This window comes from Phodopus roborovskii, unplaced genomic scaffold (genome assembly GCF_943737965.1).
Source record: "Phodopus roborovskii unplaced genomic scaffold, PHOROB, whole genome shotgun sequence".
NCBI classification, from domain to species: domain Eukaryota; kingdom Metazoa; phylum Chordata; class Mammalia; order Rodentia; family Cricetidae; genus Phodopus; species Phodopus roborovskii.
In genome coordinates this window covers 18,116,128-18,142,717 of record NW_026126558.1, presented here as the reverse complement: position 1 = coordinate 18,142,717, position 26,590 = coordinate 18,116,128, and the positions used below count along the sequence as shown (strand labels likewise).

Below are 26,590 nucleotides of genomic sequence, written 5' to 3'. Positions count from 1 at the left end.
CTAGGGCCTTTTAAGGGCCACACTGTCATCAGTGACTGTTCAGGACTGTTCTCCTGGTGTGGTTGGCTGCCCTATACCACAACCAGCAGAAAAGTCAGTGCTGCCCAACTTCGAAGGACTGCCGATTGAAAAGCATATGTGTTTTTAGAAAGGCAATGTCGAATTCATAAGCTCTCTTTACAGTTACGTTTCTTCCAGTTTGACTGCAGCTATAAAATAAAACAGCTGCCTCCCACACACACACACACTAGGTGGTTGTGTATGATTGGGCAAGTTTGTGCTTTAAGCTACAGCAGTGCCATGCATATAGACATTGTATGCATGTACATGTAAGACTGCTCAGGAGATGCTTTACCCAAAAAAAAAAAAAAAAAAAAAAAAAAAAAAGTGCTTGCTGAAGACACCTTGAAATAACTCAGAATCTCTCAGGAGTGACTTGTCTAGACATTTTGGAACCAGTATAGAAATGTATTTTAAACTTCCTATGAGCACTGTTCTGCTCATGATGGGTTAGCCAGAGCAGAGGATGCTGCATCTCAGGGTTAGCCTAATAGAGGGAAGCTGATCACTTTGTGTAAGCACACCCCACCCCCAGAAAGGTCCCTGTTCCCTACAAGCACAGCACCACCCAAGAAAGCAGCTGAGAGCTGCCTGCTCAAGGACAGATGGGATCCTAAACCCTCCTTTGCCAGGCACTAAGATAAGTGTCCAGCTGCTTCCCATGACATTCACTTTGAGCCAGCCAAGAAGAGGACCCCAAAGGATGCCTCCAGCTAAGGAAATGAGTTCTCAGCCCTTGACCTCTTTGTCATGGTGCATCTCACACTGCCTCTGGACCCAGGTTTGCCCCTTGTGCATTGGCAGATTGGGTGCATGAACCTTGAGGCCCCTTCCATGACCTCATGGTTGTTGGTTGAAGCTTACACCTTTGTGTGGGGCAGGGACCGGGTGCAGCATTGAAGTATCAGCATGCACAGTGCTGCCAGTTTCCTTCCTTTGTTGTGTGGGTACCATCCAAAGGGACTACTAGAGGCTGGTTCAGCTAAGTTGTAGCAGTAGTCTTCAGACACAAGGCCCCCACATAGCATCCTCAACACCCTGTTGCTTCTGCTGGGAAAAGGACCCACTGCAGACTCTAGAGAACAATGCTATCAAAATAAGACTAAAAAGGAGGCAGCAACCCTTGAATATCCACGTGCATTGTTGAGGCTTTGGACCGTGACAGGCATTTGCTTTCATCACTGAGCCAGAACAATTCCAGCCACAACAACTGTAGTCCAGAGTCCCAAGCCTCGAGGCATCACTCTGGAAGGAGCACTATATGAAGCCAGCCCAGAATTCAGAAAGGCAAGACCTGAATATAAGACAGGAAGCTCTGGCCATTGGCAGAGAGAAATGGAGTGTGAAGAAATTATGGGAGCCAGCATGGATTGCTATGCTGGCTGCTGAGACCCCTGACCTGAGATGTGATGCTGATGGAAAATGCATGCTAGGTTTCAAAGGAAGATGTAGAGCATCTTGTTAGTGATCTTTATGTCCAGCTTGTTGGTTCTGTTGATATGCTAATGTCTTAGCTTAGTTAAAACATGAAAGCTTATATCAACCTAGAAACTAGGTAATGTAGGAGTCATTTGTGCTACAGCTGTGTTTCTGTTGGACAGAGAGCAGGATAGAGTGATAAAGGGCTTGACTAGCCACTGTTTCTGCCACCGTGGCCCTGCCTGTCTTTTACTGCCAACTCCTTGACAGTTTGAAATACTCAAAAGCCATCAGGAACGCCTAGCCGCGTGACTCTTAGGAAAGCACAGTGGCTGCCTTCCTCTGTGCAAAGGCTCTATTCTGAGTTCTGTCACTGTGTCACATACTGAGATCATCTAGTCCCTGAGAATGGATTGCCCACTCTCAACCCTGAAATGGGTGCCAGGGGACCACCAAAGTGTATTAAACAGCAATTCTGCCTAGCCGTTATAGAGACACGTTCCTTAGGATCACAACACATGAGCTTCAGAATCTGCAGACTGGTGAGGAGCACACAGCCATCAAGCTCCTAGTGCAGATGAATAATTGAATAGCCTTGAAAAGCCAAGAAAGGCCATTTTGTATAGGTGGACAGTGGAACCCCTTGATCCCAGGACACAGAAATGCAACCTGCACTGTCATCACTTTGGAGAAGTGCGTTGTGATAGACAGTGGAGTAAAAGTGTGGTTTTGAGTGTGCAGACCCAGGGGGTGCTGGAGTTCATGGGGAGAGAATGACTCAAGGCTTCATTTTGGTCTTGCCCGCAGCACTGACAGGGCTCCAGTGACCCTGCACCTGGATGGGATTGTGCAAGTCCTGAACTGCCACCTCAGTGACACAGCCATTGGGATGATGACCAGGATTGCCGTTCTAAAGTGGCTTTACCATCTCTACATCAAAACTCCCCGCAAGGTGAGCTTGGACCCAGCTCTGCAGAAGGCCAGTGGTCATATTAAAGGTTCACCTTGGGTTTTCAGGGCCTGCCCACACTCAGTGTTGAGGGTATGGCCATCTAGAAAAAGCCTGGAAAGCAGAAGAGTGGCAGGTGCTATGAGGTGGTGTGGGCCAGGGAGGAGCCAAGGGGAATAACAGACGTGTAGCATTTTGTCTGCACTGAGCCCAGTGTCGGGGGCAGGGAACTCACAAGTACCCCCTTCTCTGCTCTCCAGATGTTCCGGCACACAGACAGCCTCTTCCCTATCCTACTTCAGACATTATCCGATGAATCTGATGAGGTAGGTCCCCAAGCTCCGCCCTCTTTATGAAACACCAGTTACCCAGCTTTCCTTTTAGTGAACTGTGGGGGTCTTCACAGCTTAGAGATGTTCTTCTGATTGATGTTGTATTCTTAAACAAAAACTGCATTTAACATTCTGAGGAAGGGTATTTCTTCTGTAGGTTATTCTGGGACACTTGAGACAGGGCATGAGTTTACAGCTATACCTGAGTTCAGCCTACCTGAGAACAAGGCATTGCCCTGCCTTGCTGCCCAAATTCCTCTGCCTCAGTTTCCTCTTCTGTCTGACGAGGACAGCAGTAGTACCTGTGTTTTGGAATGAAATGGACATGTGTAAAGGGCTGTGTGGTTTATTGTTTCAGCTGCACACCAGTTGGGCCACTAACTTAAAATTGGTCCCAAAGCCTTGCTTCACAGGGGTCCTCATGAGCTGCTAGTGTGAAAAGGAGAGGGTGGACTGGGTGGGGACAGCCCTCTATTACTCTACCTTCATTTCTTGGCATCATTTGCCCCAGAGTTCGGGCAGGGTGTTCTTTTCAGGGCTCCCCTGCCTCTTAGCCAAGGGGCAGAACGTGCCTATTTTCAGGGACACAATCCTCCATCATCCAGGTCTGTCCTTCTGGCTGTACATTAGATGCTGACTGATGGTCTAAGCTGTGATGCAGCCCTCTCCCTTTTCTGGGATCTCAGGCACTCTGAGGGATGGGTAGAGCCTTGTCTCCACAAAGCAGTAGGCGTATGACTTAGGCAATAGGGTCATGGGGGGAGGACAGGATTGGGGTTGGGAGAAAGGTCATTGCTCAACTTCCTTGGAATGATGCAGCTTGGTCTTCCGTGGGCTGGCAGGAGGCACTCTCGGGGTCCTAGCAACTGTCCTGCAACCAGAATTTGCTTTCTAGTTTTTGAGAAAAACCAGCAGGCAGGTGTAACCCTCCAGATCCTCTCAATTTCTCTCCATTTCCAGAAAGATCCCAAACAGATGGTCTGTGCACACCTTTGCCCCTCCTCCCCACATACACCCTCTTCCCTCCCCACCCCATTCCCCTGCAGTTTGAGACCCAGGTGAATATGTAGCCTAGTTCTGCCTGTGAGCTGGGAGTGACTCATCAAGGAGTTCAGAGCAAAACGAAAGAGAAAAGTCTGCTGATTGGCTTTCCATGGGACTTCACTGGAAGCAGCTGAGTTTTTAGCCCTTTAAATTGAGTTGTTTAATCGCATCCAGCCGCCTTTGCTTGGAATTGGCTTTTGTGTGTGCATGTGTTTAGTGGGAGCACAGGAGATACAGTCCATTAAACTGCTGTGTTCAGGTTGCGGCTGTGGAAACTCGATTTGCTGAAGTGCCAAATGTTGTCAAGGCTTTGGGGCACATCTTGTGGGCCTCGTGAGGAGAGGATTAAAGCTGATCTTGGGGACAGTTTTTTCAGGGGAGGTGCTATCGGAGAATGGCCTCTCCTGCCTTTCTAGAAGGATCTGGGGACCTTGATAATCACTATTGAGTCAGGTTTGTGCCACACTCTTATTCTTCGACAGGGTGCCATTCCTGAAAGGGGCTGCCCAGTGTCTTTGACCTTGAAGACACTATGGACTTGGCAGTGGGAGTCCTTTCCTTCTGGATCCTCTGTAGGAGATATAGGAAGTGTTCCCTGATGGGGTTTTCCAAATTTCCCAGGCACTGCTCTGATCTCCCTGTAGCTGCTTGAGGTTCACAGACCATGCTGGACTCTGGTTGTAGACATTAGAGAACCTCAGAGCAGCTCTGGAGAAGGAGGAAGCTCTGCTACTTCCATTTTGTAGCACACACACACACACAGGGGGGAAGCTCTGCTGCTTCCATTTTGTAGCACACGCGCGCGCACACACACACACACACACAAAAAAAAAAAAAAAAAAAAAAAACACTAAGGCTTTTAACTTGCCCACAATGAAGATATACTAGAGCCTAAACTTAAAACCAGGTCTATTTGAAGCCAAGCTCCATACCCTTAACTGTTTAATTACTGTGCCGTGTCACATCAAGTCTAGAGCCACCTGGGGAGGCAGGCACTTGGGTTTCCTCCTCATTTCTCCAGAAGGATCACTGCCCTTTTCCCTCTTGTTCTGTGAAGATTCTCAGTTCAATGTGGAATGTTTGTATTTTGAAAAATTCCTTTCCTTTTCATCCCTAAATCCTTTGTCCTCTTTGCTTATTGATTTGAGGAAGCTCTTTGTATATTTAGGACATCTATTCATCATCTCTGTTGCAAATGTTTTTCTTTCTCAATAATTCTGTGATAAACCCTCTAGTTTACATTATATTCCTTGCTCTGGTTTAGAGCCACTAACCCCAGGAGACAGTGTGTACCCAGGTGTTGATGATGCAAGAGCCAGGCATGGGGAAGACAGCTCAGAGACCTAGCTTATCCCCACCCTCTATATTCTGTAGCCCTGGTAGCCTGTGGCCTCTCTTGAGTGTCTTGGCTGTCATTGTTCTTCAATTCTGCCAGAGTGACAGCTTGGTAGGCCACACCCTTCTGGCATTCATTAACTAGTCTTCCTTTATTCAGGATAAGTGGCTGTTTCCTCCCTGCCGCCTGTTCCTTGTAGACATTATCTGAATCTTTTTTGTCAGAAACAGTTTGCAGGTGTCAAATTAATATTCTTGGCACTGAAGTAGAAATCCTCCCATTAGCTACAGATCCAATAACTTGTTTTTTATGAGGAATGTGACCCTGATTTCCCCAGCACGGAATGTGGAGCAATGCTCAGAGCTTCCTGGTAGGCCTCCATGTTAGGAGGTCTGTGCTTCCCCTGCCTAGAAGGTGCCAGGTGACAGCTCCCAGTTTCCTGACAAAGGTCTGCCTGAAGACAGGGTCCTCTCTACCCAGAGGCTTCAGGTGACCCCTGCCTCCCATGCGTAGGTGCCTACATTTAGAATTCTCATGGGAGAGGCCTGGAAGGACCACATGTCCCCTCTGAGTGAATGTGGACAGCCTAAACAGTTGGCTTCCAGAGCACAGGGCAGAATCCTACCTCTTCGCTATCCTTGATGGCGGGTAGCCTTGCATAAGGAATTTAATCTGTCTGAGCCCATGAAACGAGGCTAACAAAGTCCATGCCTGCCTTTTAGATAGAACACAGAGACACAGCACTCACAGACCCTGCCCACCACAGTCACCTTCCTGTTCTCCTAGGTTCACCCAGTGAGAAATTGGACTTTTCAAAACATTGAGTTCCCCTGCTTGGGAGCTAGGTTCACATCCAGTAAGTCACTTTGTCCTTTAGTAACAACTCAGGGTTTGTATGAAGGTTGTATTCAGGTAGTGAACATAACACAGCAGTTTTATTCCATTATGATCTACAATGGCATCCCTTCTTGGTGGCCAGGGACACAAGCCTTAGGATCAGGCAGTCCAGAAGTTTAGTCCTGGCTCTGCCACCTAATGATTGGCTAGCCTGTTCCCATAAAGGAAGAATAACAGACATCTCCCTCTGGGAGTGCTAGAAGGGTTAAATGAGCTTGTGAGCATCAGATGCTAAGCACAGGACCCAAAATGCAGGACGACCCATGGTAAACAGAGGCTCCTCAGTAAGATGGTCCCCATGTCTACTCACAGCCCTCTCCCTCAGTTTCTCCAGCAGGCGGGCACAGAGCAGGCTAAGGAGCCTGTGTTCCCATAGAAAGCCAGGCAGTGGGTAATGGAGAAGTGAAGAGTGCCCCTTCCTGCCTTTCTCCCATCCCTCAGCCTCCCCAGCAGCCCTGGGTTAAAGCTGGCATTCAGTGCTAGCCTCACTTCTTAGAACCTTGTCGTCAGCATGTCCCACCGTGTCTGAAACATCACTCTTCATACTAGCTGAGGAAGGCCTCCAGCTGGCTGCCTCTGGCCCAGGGAGAGAAAGGGAAAGGACATTATTGGCAGAAGCTCATCAAGACCTCAGCAGCCATGGCCTCTCTCTCAGAAGCAAATCCTCTGAGACCAGTAAGTAGGCCCTGCTGGATCCACATTACTATGGACCTGTCCTATCAGCAGTGAGGCCTGTTTGGCATACCCTGCCTCAACATCTCAGGTCTCAGAAAAGACTACCAACCCAGGAGAAGCTGCTTGCTCTTCCCCTGTCTTAACTTCAAAGTTGCTGATGGGAGCTTTAGCCTGGTGTGAACAGTGCCAAAGCAGCAAAAAGGATGAGAACCACCCTTCTGGCAAATGTGTCAGGTAGCATCCTGGAGCAGGGCTCACAGCCTTGGTGTAGTCATGGGCCTTAGAGGCACCCATCGGGTAGGTCTCAGGGATATCTTAGGGCACCTGGTGCCAAGTATCCCTGAAAGTACAGTGATGGTCCTTGATCTAGGACAGACCGCTGCCTTTCTATCCTCAGCCCGATGAGATGTGTCACAAGTACCCAGACCCTAAGAGAAGCAGAATTGGGCATCCTTGAGCTGCCAGCTATCCTCACTGGTGCACCTCTCTGCCTGTTTAGTCTCCAATTCTAGGCCTCTTGCTCCCTCACCAATAGGATAGGGGCCTCAGGGATAGGGTAGGGACCCCAGGGATGAGTCTTCTGTGCCCTGGACCTCATGTGAGGAAAGGTTTGCCTTGACAGGAGTTGGGAAATTAAACCTGTTTTCATGGTACAGACCTCTGAAGAAAGGGAACAGAAAAGATGAAAAGATTCTTGGCCCTCGAGGGAGAGGGCTTGGCTGGCCAAATCAAACAGCCAAAGATCCTCTCAAGGCTCGTTTGTAACTAAAGGAGATGTGCAGGCTTTGCTGAGACAGTGCTGTTAATGTGGCCTCTCCAGGCAGGTGCCCACCCTAGCACCTGAGCAGGAAGAGGCTCCTTTGTTTTTTGCATTTTGATTTTACATTTCTGTCTGTCTGTGTGTGGTGATCAGAGCATAGCTTGTGGGAATCAGTCTTTCCTTCTACCAAGTAGATTCCGGAGATGAAATTCAGGTCATCTGGCTTGGTAGGAAGCCTCCCACCACCACCAGCAGCTGAAGCTACCTTTGGCTCAATCTCATGGCCAAGCAGCCCTGTTGTCCCATTGAGTCCCTTTTCTTCTCAGTACACCTAATCACAATTGTAAGCACCTTGATGTCCCCATTATCAAGGACTCTTGCCACTTCCGTCTGGGAGCTTGAACCCACCTGAGCTTGGGTTACCTGCTTTGTTTAGTGATAACGGAGGCAGTGATATGAAGTCTACCTCAAAAGGAAGCCCCAACCCACAGCTTGCTATGAGAAGACTATGGTCTTGAAGATTCCAAGGTGACCAAAGCTCTTCTGTCTCCAGAAGGAAGACCTTCAGCTGAAGATAAGCCATCTCAGGATCTGCCTCTGAAGGGAGGCTTGTAGTTAAATAGAGGTACTTCTATTAAAGGCAACTTAGGGAGCCAGTGACGGCCCCCTCTGATAGCCTCAATGGCAGCTTCCTTCAGGGGACATTGGGGACATTCATAGGGCCGCTGCTCCACTGCACCTGTCTTGTGCCTTCATTCCTTTCCTGTTGGCTGTGGTGGGTTACTCTCACAAAGCAACTTCAGGGAGAAGTTGTTCACATGCAAAGGTACAGTCAGTCCGTTGCAGCAGGTAAATCAGTCAAGAGCTTGAAGCAACCAGGAAGCAGGAAGGGTAAGTAAATGCATGCTGCTGCACAATTCCCTTTCTCATTATATAGTCCAGGGTCCCCTGCCCAAGGAATGCACCCACCAAAAATGGGCTGGGTTTCCTACCTCAATTAATATGAGCACAGTAACTCTATCTGGAGGCCTGTGTTCCAGTTGAGGCTAGATTTGGCAGAATAGCAATTAATAACAACAGCTACTGTCTGAGCAAATATGCGTAGTAGTCCTAGAATGGTTTCAGTTCTCCCAGCTTGACTTAGGAGGAGGTTCATACATAAGGAAGATAACTCACCCTGGGAGCTGGATATAGCTAATCCAGGGAATCTAAAACCCCACACAGTCTTTGCTGTGAACAGGAGCCAGCTCAGATTAGGGTATAGCCATGTAGGACTGGTCTCATATTGCCCTAATAGAATTTTGTCTTTGGCTGGCCTTCAGTTATGAATGTGCCCTTTCCCTCTGAGCATTTGAACTTGGCCTTGCTTCCTTGCCTTTTCCAGGCCTCACAGGCTTTCTCTAGACTACTCACAGATGGGACAGGGAGTCCGTATCTCTTTTCAGACCAGAAGCCCACTCTGTCCCCCATCTGGCTTTCTAAAAATCTGAGGTCAATGACTGAGATCACCAGGGGTCTCAGAGTTCAGGAGGCCGCTGGTCCCATGCCACCCAGCTCTCCACAGGACTAGTTTTCTTCTCTAAGATGCTGAAGTTGGACTGGATTGTCCTTGGTCCTTTCCAGCTCTGACTTTGTGTGGTCCTGACTCTGCTCCCTGGAATACTAATGCTGTGGACTCAAAAGCGGACAGTCTTCCCTAAGAATGGGACTTGTTCCTCCTCCTTGGTTCCTTGCCTCAGTTTTTATTCACTCCAGTTTTCATTCCGCCTACTCTCCAAAACAAATAAAAACAACCTTTCCACTTCTGCCTCAATTCCACAGGTTTCTTTAAAATCAGATTACCCAGTAAAGTTAGAATCTCTACCCATAACACACTAAGCTAATGTCAGTAGCTAAGAACTTAATCATTCCAGCCCGGGGCCTACTCCATGTAAGGAGATGGAGGGCTCAGGGTTCTCCCCCACTGCAGCTCAGGGGCCTTGTCCCCAGCACTAGATGCTACATCCCCACTCTACCACAGCTGACCCTACCACTTCCTACTTCCCTCTTCTCCCAAGTGGCAGGCAACAGGAGCTTCCAGCCAGCAAGAAAAAAAAAACACTGGAGACCAGTTTCAATCCCCATGTCTTCCTCCTAGGGATAGCCAGATCCCCTGGCCCAACTCCTCAGCAACTGTACCCTGCAGCCCAGCAAAAATACCTGGAGCCATTGCTGGGAACCTAGGGAGGATGTACATCTTCTAAATTGAGACCTTGTCAACAAATTGTTGTCAAGGATGGGGCACAACTGTTGTGTCCGTCTAGAGGGCCTCAGCTCTTTCTCATTCTAGATTTTCACACTCTTCTCACAATCTGTCCATTAGCCACCCTAGAGTGAATGGGGAACCCATAGTAACCAAGGGAAGCCTGTAGTCATCTCACTTCACAAAGCCAATTTTGTGGTCCAGGAGGGCATGTATATTTATATCTGTCCAGATACTTCTAGGGGACAGAGGGCAAACATGCACCCAACTGAGGACAGTAACTGTCGTGGAGTGGTGTGGCAGGCAGATGTCTGGCCGCTGATGGCAGGGAGAGGGTGGGCTGAGACAGGCAGTGGAAAGGCAGGCTTGCTTTCCCAGGGATGGGGCCTGCTTGCAACAGAAAGACTAAACAAAGGGGGGCCCTCTGGGTTCAGCCTTCTCCTGGGGAAAGGAACTGAGTTGCTCAAAGGGCTGGGTAAATCACCTAGCCCTGCCACAGGGCCCCAGTGACCATCTCTGCTTGAACTTCCAAAGTGATCTCACCTCAGAGACCAAAGTTCAACCATTAGGCTTCAAAGCCCTGCAGCACTGCCCACACTAGGCTATGTCAGAATCCTCTGCAATTCCAGAACCAGCTGCTTGGGCCTCATCCCTGATCCCCTCAGCCTACTCTCAACCTAAGCATGGTTCACAAATTCCAGAAGACATGGAGCACATGTCTGATTGGGAACTACAACTGTGGATCAGCATGAGATCTGTGGAAGCTGGAACCCCCAACTCTCAGCCCCGGTGCCCTCTCCATGTAGTCTGGAGCAGTAGCTAGGCCATGGCCCACTGTGCTCACGCCCTGCCCACACACTGCTTCTGGCATCTTTAGAAGTCAAGTGTTCTTCCAGATTGTGTTGTTTCTTTTCTTTGTCTGGAAAGCTATATTTCTGTGGCAGTTTCCTGTGGGTTCACTGGGGCCAGAAGAGGACCACTCCCCATGATGACAGTTCAGCCCACTCACTGACTCCATCATAGGCCTGGTGCCCAGCAGTCATCTTCATCCTCCCAGCAGCCTCACAAGAGGACTGGGAGGGGGGGGTCCATTTCACCTAAGAAAAAAACGAGTTTCAGAAAGCCCAGAGAAGTTAGGGATTTACTTAGTCAGGGTATGTTGAGGTCTCGTGAGTCACTCAGGATCCCCTGTATGATTGATCTCTCCCTTGCTATCATCTACTCCACTCCCTCTCTTTCCCTCCCTCCTTCTCCCTGTCCTCCATTCCCTCTCTACTTCTGTCACTCTTTCTGACTGTCTTTGTCCCCAATACATTTCCTTCTGCACATTAAGACTGGGCCAGGATCTCTCCGCCTTTTTATCATCCCTTCATAGCCCTTATCACTCTTTATAATGACAGGTTAGCTGAGATCTGTAAGAGAAGTCTGCCCAGCCCATAGCTGATGCTCAGAAACATTTCATAAGAAGGTGAACAACCAAGTTGGATGCAGAGTGTGCTGGTCCTGCCCTGTCCCTGTCTCAGGCCAGGGCTGTGGGAAGCTTATCAATAAGCCAGGAGGGTTAAGCAGAGCTTGAGAAGGGGGTAAGGAACTCCCCCTCCCCCAGATGTCCACAATGCAAAGGTTCATTACCTGGTGACAGAACTCTTACGGCTATGCATGTGTGCCACTCTCCAGCTGCGCTCAGTTCCCTAGCTGTCTCAGAGAATTTTCAGCCCTAAGAGCTAGGAACTCAGGACAGTACAATGAGAACGGCTGGATCAACAGGAAGAAAAACTTGTGGAGTTAGGGGCTGGGCTCAGCATCTGGTTTCTCAGTGATCCTACCCTAACCTGCCCTTCTTTCTTTCTTTCCTGTACCCCAAGAGGGGCAACTACTAGATTCACCTATACTAACCTAATCAGTGTGACTAATAGTAGCATGGGTACTTCCTTTATATAGTCAGTCCAGATCTAGACACTAGGAAAAATCTCCAAAGTCCATTTGAGAAAAAAAAAAAAAAAGAAAAAAAAAAAAAAAACCTGCCTAAATCCCCATAGGATGTGTACTCAGTCAGCCAACATAGCCTGTGAGCTACATGTATGTACAGCTGGAAGTTACTTTGCTTTGTTAAGACACCAAAAAGCAACCTGAGTGGTTTTTGGTTTTCTAATGAGAAAAGAAATGTGTCCACACCTGAACAGACCTCCTTACCTACACGAATTCTGGACTGTTCTTTGGGGCAGTGCTCATCTTGTTTTAGAAGGTGGAGTTCTCGTGGTACCATGTAGACTACAGCTTTCCTCAGAATGCCAGACTGCCTGCTGCTTTCTGCAGCTCCTGTTTACCTTGTGTCTAGGGCGAGGCCTCCAGCCCCAGTGCCAGCTGGTGTGGGTGCGTTTCCCACTGCTCTTGGCCTTCAGTCTGGCTTCCTAGGGTGAATTCTCTGGCTGATTCCCCAAGCCCCAGGGCAGCAAGAGCCAAGTCATATGTGGTCAGAGATGGAAGAGGCCTAGCCACTGAGCTATACCCTTCTAACAAAAGGAACTAGTTTCTATTTGGGCAGAAGCAGAAAGCCAGGCCTCTGTGGCTCTGCCTTTCCTGTCAGCCATGCTTCACAGCATGAGGGGCAGCCTGACCTGGCCCAGATCACCTACAAGGCACCAGTCAGTTGTTCTGGACAGAGGCTTCAGATATTCCTTGGCTTTGGCTTACACTGGCCAGAGTACAGTGTCCAGAGTCTGGAGCTGCATCCGTCTCTCTCACCAGTACAAACTGTGCCAACTGGGAACATTCTTGGAGCTTCCTCCCAGCCAGCACTGAAGAGAGCAGAGTTTGGGAATTTCCTGACAATAGAAAAAAGATTCCCCTTCAAAGAAGCTCAGCTGCTAAGCCAGTTGACATCTAGAGCCTCAGCTAGAGCTTCCTATATAAAGCTAGAGCTTCCTACTGCTTCCTAAAGCTCAGTGGGTAGCTTAAAGTGGGACTCCTGTCTATCCACCCTTTGGGCAGCAGCTATTCCAGACTTTGCATCTTCTATTTCCTTTACCTGTGCCATATACAGGTCAGTGATTGTTAAGTGATTGCTTGGGGCTTAGAGCCAAAGTAGTGTTGGCTGAAGGCAAGGACAGGCTCCCCAGTGTGGGGACTTGAACCTGCAGTGCTTGTCTGCAAATTGTACCCTTACCAGTTGGGCACAGGAGCAGCCAGTGCCCTGCAAAGGCAGAGTCTTCCAGTCCTACATCATTTCCTGAACTGGGCTCTAGACAGGTATTGGAGTAATGGACGCCGTTAGACTAGCAAAAGATGGGAAAGAAGCAGCACAGTCCAGGAGAGGGCTGCCTTGGCTGCTAGAAAATACGGGAGACAGATGAGTGTCCACATTTATCCTATGTGGAAAATGCCATTTGCTACTATAAAGTTGTCTCCACAAAAGGGATTATCTTAGGAATCCCCTGGTTCTTCTCTGCTGTCCACCCGTCAGAAATATGAAGCCCCTTTACCCCCAATGCCTCAGACTTCCCTCAGAGACACCTTGACTGGTACCATTTGTACTCACCATCCTCAACCTTGACCCTTGTACTCCAGCAAGGAGTCAAGGCAGCACATTGCGCTCTAGAATCAGGGACCAGCTGATGGTCCCCACCCCTCCCACTGCCATGGTAACAGCAGGCGCTCCTGCTCCTGCAGAATATTGCTTTCTTGTAACCTCCCTCCCCTTCCCCTCTTCTTTCTCTCACACAAAAAGAAAGCACAAGTGTTTTATATTCATTTTGCAAAAATGCTGTGTAGTGCATACTAATTGGTGTGGCTTCCTCCTGCTTTCTTTGAGCTAGTCCCTGTCCTCAGAGCCAGGACTCTGGGCCAGCCATGGGCATGGGCCCAGGCAGCCTGCTCACTGGCAGAAGGATTGAATCTGGGTTTCTGGGGGCGGAAGGAGACCGGCCACATGTCTGTGGCTCTGGGGCCTTCCCTTCTGGCCTTGTGGGGTCCTTGTCCCACAGCTTCCTACCCACACCCCACGATTTCAGGGTCTCTAGGAAAGTGTAGAACACCACAACCCTGGCTGGGCACAGAGACACAAAGCCAGATCTAACAGGAAGGGTGGACCTCTGCTGTCTTTTCCAAGAGCCCCTGTTGACAAGACCTTTCTCTGCTATAGCTCTCCTCCCTGGGCCAGATCTTTATTTTGGTTATTGCTACAAAGCCTCAGGATCCAAGTTATGATTATGAGAAATAGCAGCAGGATTTTATCACTAGAGCTAATGTCAGAGCTACTATATAGTCCCACAGTAGCTCCCCGGTATCTACCATAAGTCATTTCTTGCCCTCCATTCAAGCAGCCCCTTCCTTCTTCAATTCTGTTCTATTTAAGGGGCAGGAAGGGTCAGTTCATTGTGTGTGCACCTGTGCATCTATGGTGCCCCAGGCAGGGCTGTGGGCTTTGTGCCAGTCCCTAGGACCAGAAACAAATCATTTGCTTTGTAAGCACAGGAGGAGTGGCTGGGATCACCAAAGGAACCTGTAGACAACATTTCCGGCTTTAATTGTGCAATTGAAGTGTAATTTGCATTCATCTTCCATTTGATGTTAAACATACTGAAATAAGAGAGTTCTGAATGCAAGATGTGCAGCCTTCCTGGCTCTGCTCTCCTGTCCAGTGGGCAGGATGCAGTAATGGAAAGATGCATGGTTGCACAATCTTATGAAAACCCCTGGGTGTGAACACTGCTATTCCTACCCCATCATCAAGCCAAGGCCATTAACAGCTTGGTGTTGGAATTAAAAGTCTTATAACCAGAGTGGTAAATCAGACTCTTTGTGCCTGCTTTCTGTGCTCTGTACATGACGTCCCTTTCTTCCTTGGTGTTTATAAGAGATTGATCCAAGGACCCTTTGGATTCCAGAATCTGAAAATTTTCATATCCCTTCAATGAAATGGGCCAGTATTTGCATATATCTACATACTTTGTTCCATGCACTTTTAGTCTTCTCTGGGTGGCATATTATACTCAATACATTTAAATGCTATGGCAATACTATTATGCTTCATTGTTTAGGAAATAAGACAAGGAAAAAGCCTTCACATATCCTGTATATATGTTCATCACCTAATATTTTCAGTCCACAGTTGGTTGAATCCTTGGGCACAGAGGGCCAGCTGGTCTTACAGCCTTCAAGGCAGTTTTGCATGATCAAGTGTCCATGTGTACATACAGGGAAATAGAAATAGCTACTAACCTGCAAAATGGAACCCAGATTCTTTTGTGTGGGTCATAAGTTTTTGACGGTCCACCTTAGCCTAGTTTCTAGCTACACACACCTTCCAGTGCCCACATCCCTCTCTGGAGCTAAAGCACCAAAAGATTTGTTTCCCAGAATGTACAAGTTGTTCTCTGCATCCATAAGCAGCTTATACTGGTTAAGAGAGTGCTTCAGATGCCCTACATACACACACACACACACACACACACACACACCATGCATATGCAAGCCCTTAGTGGATGCATGTTCAAGTGCTTCCAAAGGCACCTGGCTCCCCTCAGACCAAGTTATTGGTTCCTGAGGCACAGAGGCTCTCTTTCAATTAATGTTTAATTTCACATCCTATAGCCTGTGACTGAGGCAGAGCCTGTCCTATCTAGTCCTGTGTCTCCTATAGTCAAAGCAGAACCATAGTAGCTACTCAGTAGATGTTAACAAGAGGAAAGCTGCACTAAATGACATTAACTGGTCTAGGGTGGGGGTTGGAAGTCTGGAATGTCTGACCACAAATCCCTGAGTAGTTTTATTAACAAGCTTAGGTTTAAGGACCAGAGCTGGGTCTTGAGCTTGTGACTGTACAAATCTCAGATTCCTCATGTAAGAGTGTAAGGTAACACTGATGGTGATTGAGAGTGTTAATTCTGGCCAGAAGCAAGTACAGCATGCTCCTCTGACCTCCTTGTCCCTTGTAGCCTGGTTCTTGGGCTGCTCTGGGAGATGTGACCTTGTACAGGCCATTCTTCTTACATGCTACTGGTTCTTCCTAGGCATCTCTTCAGATGGAAAAAAAAAAAAAAGTGTCTATTAGACATCTAATGGATTGTATACCTATGTCGGGGATCTTGCAGGAGCTGGCCTGGCATAATCTGTACCATGCCCCCAATCAGCCTTACTTGCCATACTTTCTCACTGAGGACATTTGACCTCCAGGATTTATTGCCCAGAGGGCATGTGCTCTGTCTACCTGCACAGACAGATCTGAGAGAGGCAGCTTGGCTACAAGAAAACCAGGGTGACCTCCTTGTCCTCATCTCTCCTGAGCCTGAATCAATTATCGGATCATAGGACATTAGAAGGAACTGCCACTTGGGCAGTGGTGAAAGAAAGTGCATTCTCTAAACATGCAACAGTACTGGGAATTAGGGTGCCAATTTGAAATTTTAGTTTGGTTCTTATGTTTTCCCTACAGTTCATATACCAAAACTGAGCAGTTTTTAAAATGTTTTCACAAGGTTGCATGACCATCACTACTGCCTAATTCCAGGACATTTCATCCCCCAACCCTTCCCCCCAAGAAAGTAACCCTACCCATTAGCAGTCTCAATCCTAACTACTGGAAACCACAAATGCACCTTCATCTTTTCAGATTTGTCTCTTCTGGGCACTTCATGCAATCATTGTAGTTTGTAGCCTTGTATATCTACCTTCTTTGACTTAGCAAGTATTTGTGAGGCTCTTCCTTTTGCTACATAAGCCAATCAATATCCTTTTCTTTTTTTAATATGTGTGTGATGTGTACAAGTGGTATAATCAAGGATGAGTTTTAGGTACCAGTTCTTGCCTTCTATCTCATTGAGCCAGGATCTCTATTGTTTCTACTGGTACACAGTGTAGCCAGACTGTCTCTGTCTCCCATCTTACTACAGGAGCACTGGATTACAAATGCACCCTACAGTTGATCAGGTTTGTGCAGCAAGTTCTTTTACCCACTAAGCCAAGGCCCCTTTCTCATTTCTTCTTATGACCAGGTCATTTTCTGTGGAATGGATATACCACATTCCATTTATCAGAAGAGGGATCTTTCCATTGTCCAGTTAGTATGAATGTTCACATAGAAGTGTCTGTAGGAACATGTTTGCAGTTCTCTTAGTAACACCTTGGAGTGGGAGTAGTACCCCTATGGAAACTGTTTAATTATTGTAGAACTCTTGGCTTGATTCTTGCCTTGATGTTTAATTTTGGGTAAGTCACTCCACATTGTCCCCCTGCTCCAAGTCCCTGATCTAATTTCCCATCCCTGACCTTTGAGAAGGGCCTTGCTTATGAAATGGAGTTCCAGAGAGTGGTAGGGGCTAGGGTCTGCTTCTCTTTGAAAATTCATCATAACTGTATCTGCTTTCCCACCACACCCTCTTCTCTCTGTCTCTTCCATTCCTGGAGCAAAGAGCCTGCTGGAGACTCCTCCTGTCCGCAAACAGAGCCCTAGGCCTGCAACCCAAACCCACCTAGGCTCCTCTAGTTCTTGGTCTGACACAGTGCCAGCTCTTGTTCCTGCCATCTGACAGGGCTGTGTAGGGGGCATGTTTTCCATCCGCTGAAGATCCATTTCCTACAACTCAGCAAGTAGAACCTATTCCAAGAGCAACTAAAACCCAAATTCCAGTGCATGACAGGACAGGCAAATAAATGATAAGCTCCTGGCCATTGCTTTGCTGGTTCTTATGCCCACAACCATAGGCAAGGGTGGCTTTGACTCCCTCCTACAGCCCAGTGTCTAGTGCAGCTCTGACACAGGGCAAGAGCATCTCAGGGTCTGTGGTAGGGAGGTAGTGGTGGCTTCTGTGAGTGATGCCATGACCAGTCCAGAGGCAAAGGTGCAGGTATTGAGATCATGTGATATAGCCTAGAGAAGACCAAGAGGCCAGAAAGGGTCACAGGCAAAGGAAGCCTCAACAATGGTACAGGAAAGGGAGAAGAGCAGAAACTAAGAAAAGTGACAATCACATATCATAGGATAAGGCACTGGCTTGTTACCTGAGCCAATGGAACCACTTTCACATTTCAGAGACCATGCCCTTTCCATTGATAAGATCACATATGCATGTCGTGGCATGTGTGTGTAAATGAAGATCGGAGGACAACTTTTGGTAACCTTGTGAGTTCTGGGAATTGATCTCTGATTAGCAATTTTGGTGGCCAGTGGCTTTACCTGCTAAGCCATCTTGCCTGCCTTCTCTACCTTTTTGAGACAGTCTCACTGAGCCTGAAGTTCACCATTTTAGCTAGACTGCCTGCTCAGCGAGCTCCCTGGATTTGCCTGTCTCCTGTACCTGACTTTTTACATGGATACTGGAGATCCAGACAAAGGTCCTCTTGCTTGCAGGGCAAGCATTTTACCCACTGAGCCATCTCCCCAAGCCCAAATAAATCCTGCCTCTCCCTCTAAGAGCTTCGATCACAGGCATGTAGCATACATACTTCATACTCTTTGATGCCGAGCAGCTCCCAGTAAGCCTTGTGATCTTGAAGGGAAGCGGTTTTGTTGTCTACGGTGTACTGTGTTGCTCAACTCCAGTATGCATAGGTTGAGTGTGTGGACTGCAATATTTTCAAATTGCAATGTAAATGTTAGGACATAAGCCTTTCTTCAGTTGAGGAGCATTTGTACTTACAGGGTTTTATAGCCATCTTCACTGTCTGATTCCCATCTTAGCCTAATCTTGACTTTGTATTTACCATTCCTCCCAACTAACCTCTCAGGGCCCCACCCACAGGGCTCTGTGGCTTTTCCCCTGGTCCCCTTCCCTACCATGGTTCTTTTTTTTTTTTTTTTTTTTTTTTTTTTTCTCACTCCCTTGATCTGGCTTCAAAGAAGCACTTACACAGGATGTAAGTGTATGAGGCAAAGACAGGCCTTTTTTGAGACCAATGACACTTAAACAAAAAGGGACATGCATCCATGGTGATGTCTTCCCAACAGGGCATGTCCTAGGTCCCTACTGCCCACTGTATAAATGCCACAGTGGGATAGGCTTTGCCATCCTGAAGCTCTGGTGCCAAGTACAAATTATGCAGTTTCAGGGCTACAGGCACTTTAAAGGCAGTCCTAGGAGAAAGAGGGCCATATGGCCCAGCATAACTTGCACCTGTGTTCTGCCTCTCCCTGAAAGAGTTCAGTAGACAGGTAGGCAGCTGAAGCTGTCTTGCCCACATCCAGAACTGAGTAGAAATACTTGGGAGATGTTCCTGTCTGGGTGTTAGAAAGCCTTTTAGTACTGGAAGCCAGAATCACACCTAAAGTATAGAGGGCCCTTTGGGTTCTATGAGACCTGGTGTTAACCTATGCAATGACATCTGTTCTTAGACAGAAAAGAACAGGGCCAAGGCCTCATATAATACAGAGACCATGAGATACATCCTGCGTATGGTTCATCCTGATGCCCAGGACCTACATCTCAAGGAGCCCCCCTCTAATCCTTGTTCAGAATCAAAGAGGGGACTATGGGGGAAAAAATCTCCAGCTTGATCAGCTTCCTTTCCAAGGCATCACCCTCAGTGGCCTCTTAATCAATACCTTCACCACATTTTCCCAAGCACTTTCACAGCAATAAGCAAGCGGCACTTGGTCTACAGGCCCCTCCCTGCCCTACAAGACACTCCTCATCTCTGACTTCACCTCTGCCACATCAGCTCAGCTCATACTAGGAAGTTTGTCCTTCATCCTCCGCTTGTCTCCCCAGGTTGTCTTGAAGGATCTGGAGGTGTTGGCAGAAATTGCTTCCTCCCCTGCAGGCCAGACGGATGACCCAGGCACTCCTGATGGTTCTGACTTCCGAGTCAGCCACTCGGAGCTTCGGGTGCCCAGCTCCAACAGAGCCAACCTGCTAAACCCTCCCAGTAAGTATTTCCCTGAGGGCTCTGTCCTGAGAAAATGCTAGTACTGAGTCTTATCTTGTACCAGGAGGTCATTCATTAGGCTGTTCTTCCATGTATGAGGGTCAGTAGATTGCCTACCCATGGTCTTCCTTCATAAAAGAGACAACCCTCCTGCTGCTTCCTGGCTCACACTCCAGTGGCCCCCGAAGAGACTCTTACAACCCTTCTTCTTCCTCTTCAGCACTTTGGATGCTTTTGAACTACTGACTAAGCACAAAATCCTCTGAGGTAATTTCTCCATAGGCAGGCAACCAGCCAAGACCTTCAATCTTGGGTCTCACAGGTGGAAAGGGGCTAGGGAGCCATTTCCTCCTCACCAAAGCTCAGAATAGCTCTCAGCATGGCAGGCAGCCCAGGCAAGAGACAGGATAATTCAAACAGGCTGTTTCCGGGCTGTCCTTGCAAATAAAGGTAGCCAAGGCATTCCTAGCACTTATTCCTCGGTTCCTTCAGGACAGCAGGTAGCTCTTTTCCCTAGCCACACTGCTAGCTCCTCCTCTCCTAGGCAGTGACCACCTCCTTCAGCCACCTGGTTCTTAAAAAGGCCCAAGGACACAGGTTGGGAGGAAATTACCTGATGAGTCTTGGATGTTTGCCAGGTCTTTGTCCCTTGAACCCCTCATGCTGTCTAGACACAAGGACCTCATTAGCTTCACATAGACTCACAAGCTTTCAGTGACATTGTCCCTCCTGAAGCTCTGTGGTATTTTGGCCCCTAGCCTTGAGCCCCTGCCCCAGCCCAGTAGAAGCTCCATGCTGTTTGGCCAGACACCATGTCTAGTGTCTGAGAAGTTCAGATTGTTTTCAGGGCTCCACAGGCCTTGGTACACCCCTGGATATGCCAAGTCAAATCACAGGCCATGTACTGAGGACACCTCGGTGACAAAGAGAAGAATGGGTCTCTAAAGCCCTGCAACAGGAGATACATGGGAGCCCAGACTTCGGGCTCTCCTGCCACATGCTCTGCCTGATGTGGACAGTGAGGACTCTAGCAGCAGCCTGGCTTCCTCTTCCATTTCCCCAGGATGCCATCACTTCCTCACTCAGGAGACCAGTTTCCCCTGGCAGTCATTAGCTGTGGTCAAGGAAGCAGTTCCCATATCCTGATGCTAGGACCCCTCCTGTGTCTCCTACCTCCTGTCCCTCAGCAGAGGAGTTCATTCTCTGCCCTCTGTCTCCAAGTCAGCATATAGGAGCCTACTCCAAATTTGGAGGACAGATGGCAAAGATCAATTGCAGAATAGGTAGTAGGAGCTACACAGAGGTAGAGAGGAGGCTTGTCCTTAGATGGGGTAGAGGGGACTGTAAGGACCCCTGCAGTGACCCTCAGTCCACCCCTCCTAGGAGACAGCACTCTACCATCATCTCCATCTTCAGGATGATAGCGGCAGCAGACTCTAAGATACTTCGTGCTCCTAGGACCCTCAGTGGTCTTAGACTTTATCTATAAGCTTGTTTTCTTTTCCTCCTGGGCACAAAGAAGTTGACAGCTGAAATGTGGGTCACTGATACTGAGGGTGTGAGACAAGAAGCTACTTTAGGCAACCACTCTAGAGTTGGGATCCTGCAAAGATCCCTGGGGTCTTCAGGTATCAAAAGAGTGCTGCTGCTTAGAGACAAAAGCTTAGGGAACTTACATAGCAGAGAACTCTGAATCGCAGCTCTTCCTCACCCCACCAAAATGGGTAGACTGCTAATGAGGCTGAAGTAGTAGACTCTTATCCCGGTCTGCCAAGGTTACCGGAATGGCTCGCATCAGCCAGGGACACTCAGAAATCATAGAATAAAACAAAATATCCCAGATGAGCAGAAAGTCAGCCCTGGGAAGAATCCCAGGGAAGTGCCTACAGCCAGTACTGCGTGTGATTTCCTTCACAAACTGCAATACTGGGAGCCACAAAGTTAGTTTGAGCCCTTTATGGAACTTGGGACTCTGAGACCTTCCAGGCAGATGGAGATGGAGTCACATCTGCATTTCCACAGCTGGCATTAGAGTTTACAAGTGTGTTCATGACTCTGGAAGGTCAAGATCAAATCAGTAAGAAAGGAATGCAGGAAGCCAATTTGCCCTTTGCCCTCTCCTGGCTCAGCTGCCTTGGGAAGCCTGTGGCAGATGCCATGGATGTGTGGGGTGGTGTTGAGGTCAGAAAGTATGCAGGAAATGTTCTCATTGCTCTGCTGGCTGCTCTTCCCCAGATTACTCCCTGGGCATGCACTTGGGTCTGTCTCTTCCTGTGCACCCATGCACATGTGCACATGGGCAGAGGATGCAAGACCAGCCCTTCTTTCTGTCTAGAGTCCACTGCCCTCTACCTCTCTGGGACACAGATCTGGGAAGCTGAGGCTGCAGTGCTGTGTCCCATAAGAGGAAATCACTCCATCCTCCATGCAGAACTTTCTAGAAGGCAGTGTCAGGGCATCTGCACTAAGCCAGTGGCCCCTCCTTCACATTAGCGCTGTACACTCAAGTGGTGCAGATCCCATACAGTGATGGGGAACAACAGGCCTGGGTGAATGCTATGTCGCCTTACCTTCCCCACCACAATGGGGAGACAGAGGTGCCCACATGGGATTTTCCTCTTGCAATACCTACCTTAAACATCTCCCCACCCCCACCCCCACCCCCAGCATAGACTCAGGTCTGAGCTCCACCTCCTTTGTTCTTGGCCAGAAAAGAACTGCCTCTGAAACAACAGGAGAGCTGCCTACATAAAGGCCTCTGAGCAAAGCTGTCTCCCACCCTGGGGCTCATGGGGCTCAGCTCACTGTATACCATCTCTTCCTGACTCAGAAGACACCTGCACATGTATTGCCAGGCTGTGGAAAGAAGGGACAGTAACCAGACCTCTGTGGGACCACCCTCACCCACAAAACAGTTAATAGGACCTAAGATTCTAAGATCCCAAGATCCATCTCTCTCCCAAGGCCTGGACAGCTCTGCTATCAAGAAGATATCAGGCCTAGGGAGAACCAGGTACCCTAAGGGTCCAAATAAGCAGTAGAGAGGCAATCTGGGCTAAGGGTCACGGCAGGTCTGATACTTGACCAAAATTGGTCTGCCATGACCTGCCTGCTTGCCATGAGCAGTTGTTTCTTTTCTTTCTTCCTTCCTTCCTTTCTTTTTTTTAAACAGGGTCTGGTGTATCCCAGGTTGGCTTTAAATTCATCAGGAAACAAAGGATAACCTTGATTTTTAAATCATCCAGCCTCCACCATCCAGATGCTAGGATTACAAGTGTGCACCACCACTAGGGAGGAGCTAAAGATGGCATTGTGCATGCTTGGCAAGTATTCCAGTCCCAACTCCATTGATAGGCTAAAAACTACTCATGGCAGCATACCCTGCAGGGCTCACTGGTCTGGTATCTACATCTCTAGCTCTGAAAGGGGCAAAGGTGAAATGTTCCAATTCCACTTCATTCCCTGCAGCCCAGGCCAGTGTGACCAGATGTCGACATTATCTTCCTATCACCAGACAAACAAGCCCTGGAAGAAACCCAGGAGGCTTTCGGGAACTAGGCCATATCTCCCTGTGGTAGCAGTGGTCACAGTAGCTGCCAGCATTGCCATGCACTTACTGAAACCTGGCTATGTGCTAAGCACTTTACAGGGTTGTTCACCTGAATCAGCCCAACTCCATCAGCAACTCTGAGAGGAGAGCAGGCTTTAGTCCCTGACTGAGGGTTGTGACAGGCATTTGTACTGGCCCGGGAACCTGGCTGTCCAACCCACCCTCAGAGCACAGGAATCCCACCTTCGCTGCCCTTGGAAACTTCTTTCACCTGATGGGAAAAGCAGTAGGAGCCTCTCTCTCTCTCTCTCTCTCTCTCTCTCTCTCTCTCTCTCTCTCTCTCTCTCTCTCTCTCTCTCTCTCTCTCTCTGTCTCTCAGAGCTGGTCTGGGTGTACTGTCCCCAGCTGTGGCTCCAACCTGCCAGTTCCCAGAAAAGTAGTTCTTTTCTTCATAGTGATTTCAGGGACCCCATTCTGGCCTCATTCCTGTCCTACTGCCTTCTGCTTACTGTGACACTGTGAGGTGTGGGCTCCAAATCCTTGGTAGCTTCGGGTCATCAGAATTGCAAGCACTCAGGTCATCCCCCCCCCCATTCAAACTCACTTTTATCAGGTGATCTCAGGCCATGGGAGCTAGGTTTTATTGACATGTGAATCCCTAGCAGCAGGAGCCTAGCAAGGAATGATTAAAATAAAGGATGGCCATGAACAGGTTACCAAGGGTGAGCTTAAGTTCCCCAGTCCCATTGTCTAGGAAGGTGTCCCCTTGGGCCTGCAACTGAGACCCCTTGTTGGTTGGTCTTGTCTGTTCTACCTCTCTTCCTTTAGCACTGACCTTTGCCCTAGTCCTTGCTTAGGTAGCAGCCCCTTCCTGATAGCCGATGGCTGTGTGACCCCCACACTCCCTTAAAATCTGAGAATTACTCCTAAGTCCCTCTGTGACTGATTATCTTATCTTGTGCTGTAAGCCAAACAGCTGGAACACCTCCTGGATGTGGGTGAGGCTCCAGCTCCTGTCCTGGGTGGTTAGGTTACCTCTGGGATCAGGTCACCAGGGTGGTGTTGGTGTTGTGTCCTTTAATCCATGAAGGCATAGAATGAGTACAACCTCCAATTTTATAACTCCCTCTCAAAAAGGAGGGAAGGAACGAAGGAGCGAAGAAAAACCAGCTTGGCCTCCCTTTCTTCCAGCCTCTAATTCTATGGGGAAGTTGCTCCTCCCCACTATTCTCCCTTGTGTCCCATACCATCTTCCCTTCCATAAAGTACTTTCCTTTTTGTTATTATTGTTTGTTTTCTGTTTTGTTTTGAGACAGGGTTTCTCTCTGTAGCCCTGGCTGTCTTGGAGCTCTCTATATAGACCAGGGTGGCCTGGGACTCACAGTGATCCTCCTGCCTCAGCATCCTAAGTGCTGGGATTAAAGGTGTGTGCCACCACACACCAAGCTTCACTAAGCACTTTCTCTGCCAAGAATGGACTGTACCCCTTCCTCTGAGATAGATAGTCACAGATGAGAAGCCAGCTCACTGTCTCCATGGCCTGGCTAAATCAGCCACAGGGTCCAGGTCTCATCTGTTCTTTGGCCTTCTGGGTGTGCTCTCAATAGCCACTGGCCCTTTCCCTACCTCCTCAAAGCAGCAAATCCTAATATCTCTACTCAGTCGGACTGTCCAAATCCCTGGGCCTGACCTCAGCTGGGAAGAAGGTAGAGAATGAAGCAGGGATCTTGCAAGATGAGTCTGAGCTGGATGGCTAATGTTTTTGCATCTGGTTCTGTTGCACTGTAACTTGGGTTGTGTATTGAGGCCAAAGCTATTTTTATCCTGACATGTGAGGCTCCTTCACGTCATAGCCACAAAACTCAATCCAAAACATCCCAGGGAAGGTTGTTTGTGAGGCGGTCTACAGATTCTCATGTCGCCACATCAGGTTTCACTTAGCAACATCTGCAGGGCTGGCTCCCCAGCCACCACCCCACTGGCCTGTCTTTGTATACAAAGGACTCCCTACAGCAGCTGTCTGCCCCTGAGCAGCCAGTCAGTCACGTGAGCTTCCTTCCAGAGCCCTACAGGCTTCTCACTTGCCCAAGCCAGAAATACAAGGCAGATGTGTGTGGCTGAGGGATTGCACTCTCTCTCTCATATCCCTGTCCTCTTTGGATCAGGAAATGGAGACCCTGTTCCTCTCAGCCCTTCAGTAAGAACCCCTGAGACACAGCCCTTTCGTCTCCTTCCTGGCCTGCTGGTTCCTGCCAAAGCAGCTTGTCCACCATTTGAATGGACCTACAGAACTGCACTGTTGGTAATGCTAAGGACAGTCTGCTAGGACACCTCTATCCAGATGCAGATCCGGAGGGTATGCCTTACATCTGGCCAAGCCAAGCCCAGCTCTGCCTATCCTCAGACATGTACAGCACCAGCCCATCTTGAGACAGAGCCACTTCAGACTGCACGACCAGATGAGCAAGAGCCAGAGGTGGGCAGAAGAGTCTGTTAGAGGTGTTTGAGCTGTCCCCTGGGAGGTGCACGCTGCAGTGAGGCAGAAATCTCTGCAGTCACACTCCTGGAGTGAGTTTGTTCTCTCCACCTCCATTCCTGAGCCACACAGCCCTGGCCAAGAACTATTAAGTTTGGGATGGGGCAGTGATTCAAGAGGACACTGAGTCAGATAACTGGGGACTGAAGAATTTATTAGATGTTATTTAGGCACAATGACCAAGGGAGGCAGAAGGGTCAGCAACATGGTGGGAGCTCCAAGGAAAATTCAAGACCCAGCAGCAGAGAGAGGCAGCATGGCAGGATCACGTGGCACAAGAGGGAATCTCTTCTTATGCCTTTTTTAGAATGTAGAAGTTCACAGCAAGAGGCTGTCTGAGTCTCAGATGGGCAGCAGGGAAGGGGTGCAGAGCAGGAAGTGACACCTCACTTTTCAGGTGAGATGTGGTGGCATGGGCAAGTCTGCTAGCTGAGGATTTAGACAGTGTCCTGTCAGGCCTGCAGGTATCTGAGAGGAGGCCTGAACAGAGGCTGTATTCCAACAGTCTTACAAGAGCCTCTTCTTGGGTTCTCCAGACACCGGGCCTGAAGGCTCCTGAGGTCAGAAGAGGTTGGGCAAAAGGAAAAACCATGGTGGGGAGAGTTCTCACAGAGCCTAACCTGGTCACCAGTGAGCACTGACAGCTCCCCTTGCCTATGACTCCCAGCCCTCAATGGATGCAGTGGTCTTCCTAGCGAGTGGGGTTCTGCAGTCAGAGATTCTGCTCCTGATGGACACATTCAATACAGGTCAATCTGGGGTTCTGGGTAGCTCACCCTGAACTGTCAACAGCTAAGCCTCCTGTCAGCTGAGTCTTGGGAATGCCCCATGGCTGTAGTTGGGGAATACTTGGCTTTTTCTTGTGTGTGGTCTTTGAGCAATGGGCTCACTGGAAGGACTGAGCTCACTGGTTTTCCCAGAGGACACCG

The 26,590-nt window shown here is 48.7% G+C and overlaps 1 protein-coding gene across 2 annotated transcripts in view; it reads left to right on the top strand.

Annotated features, from left to right (window-relative positions):
- Positions 1-26,590, top strand: part of Vac14 (VAC14 component of PIKFYVE complex) — a 110,972-nt gene that overhangs the window by 41,646 nt on the left and 42,736 nt on the right. For both annotated transcript variants that reach the window (XM_051201857.1, XM_051201858.1), the window contains exons 11-13: positions 2,287-2,431; positions 2,689-2,754; positions 19,419-19,575. In XM_051201857.1, coding sequence (XP_051057814.1) covers positions 2,287-2,431; positions 2,689-2,754; positions 19,419-19,575 — 368 coding nt within the window. The remainder of the gene's footprint in view (positions 1-2,286; positions 2,432-2,688; positions 2,755-19,418; positions 19,576-26,590) is intronic.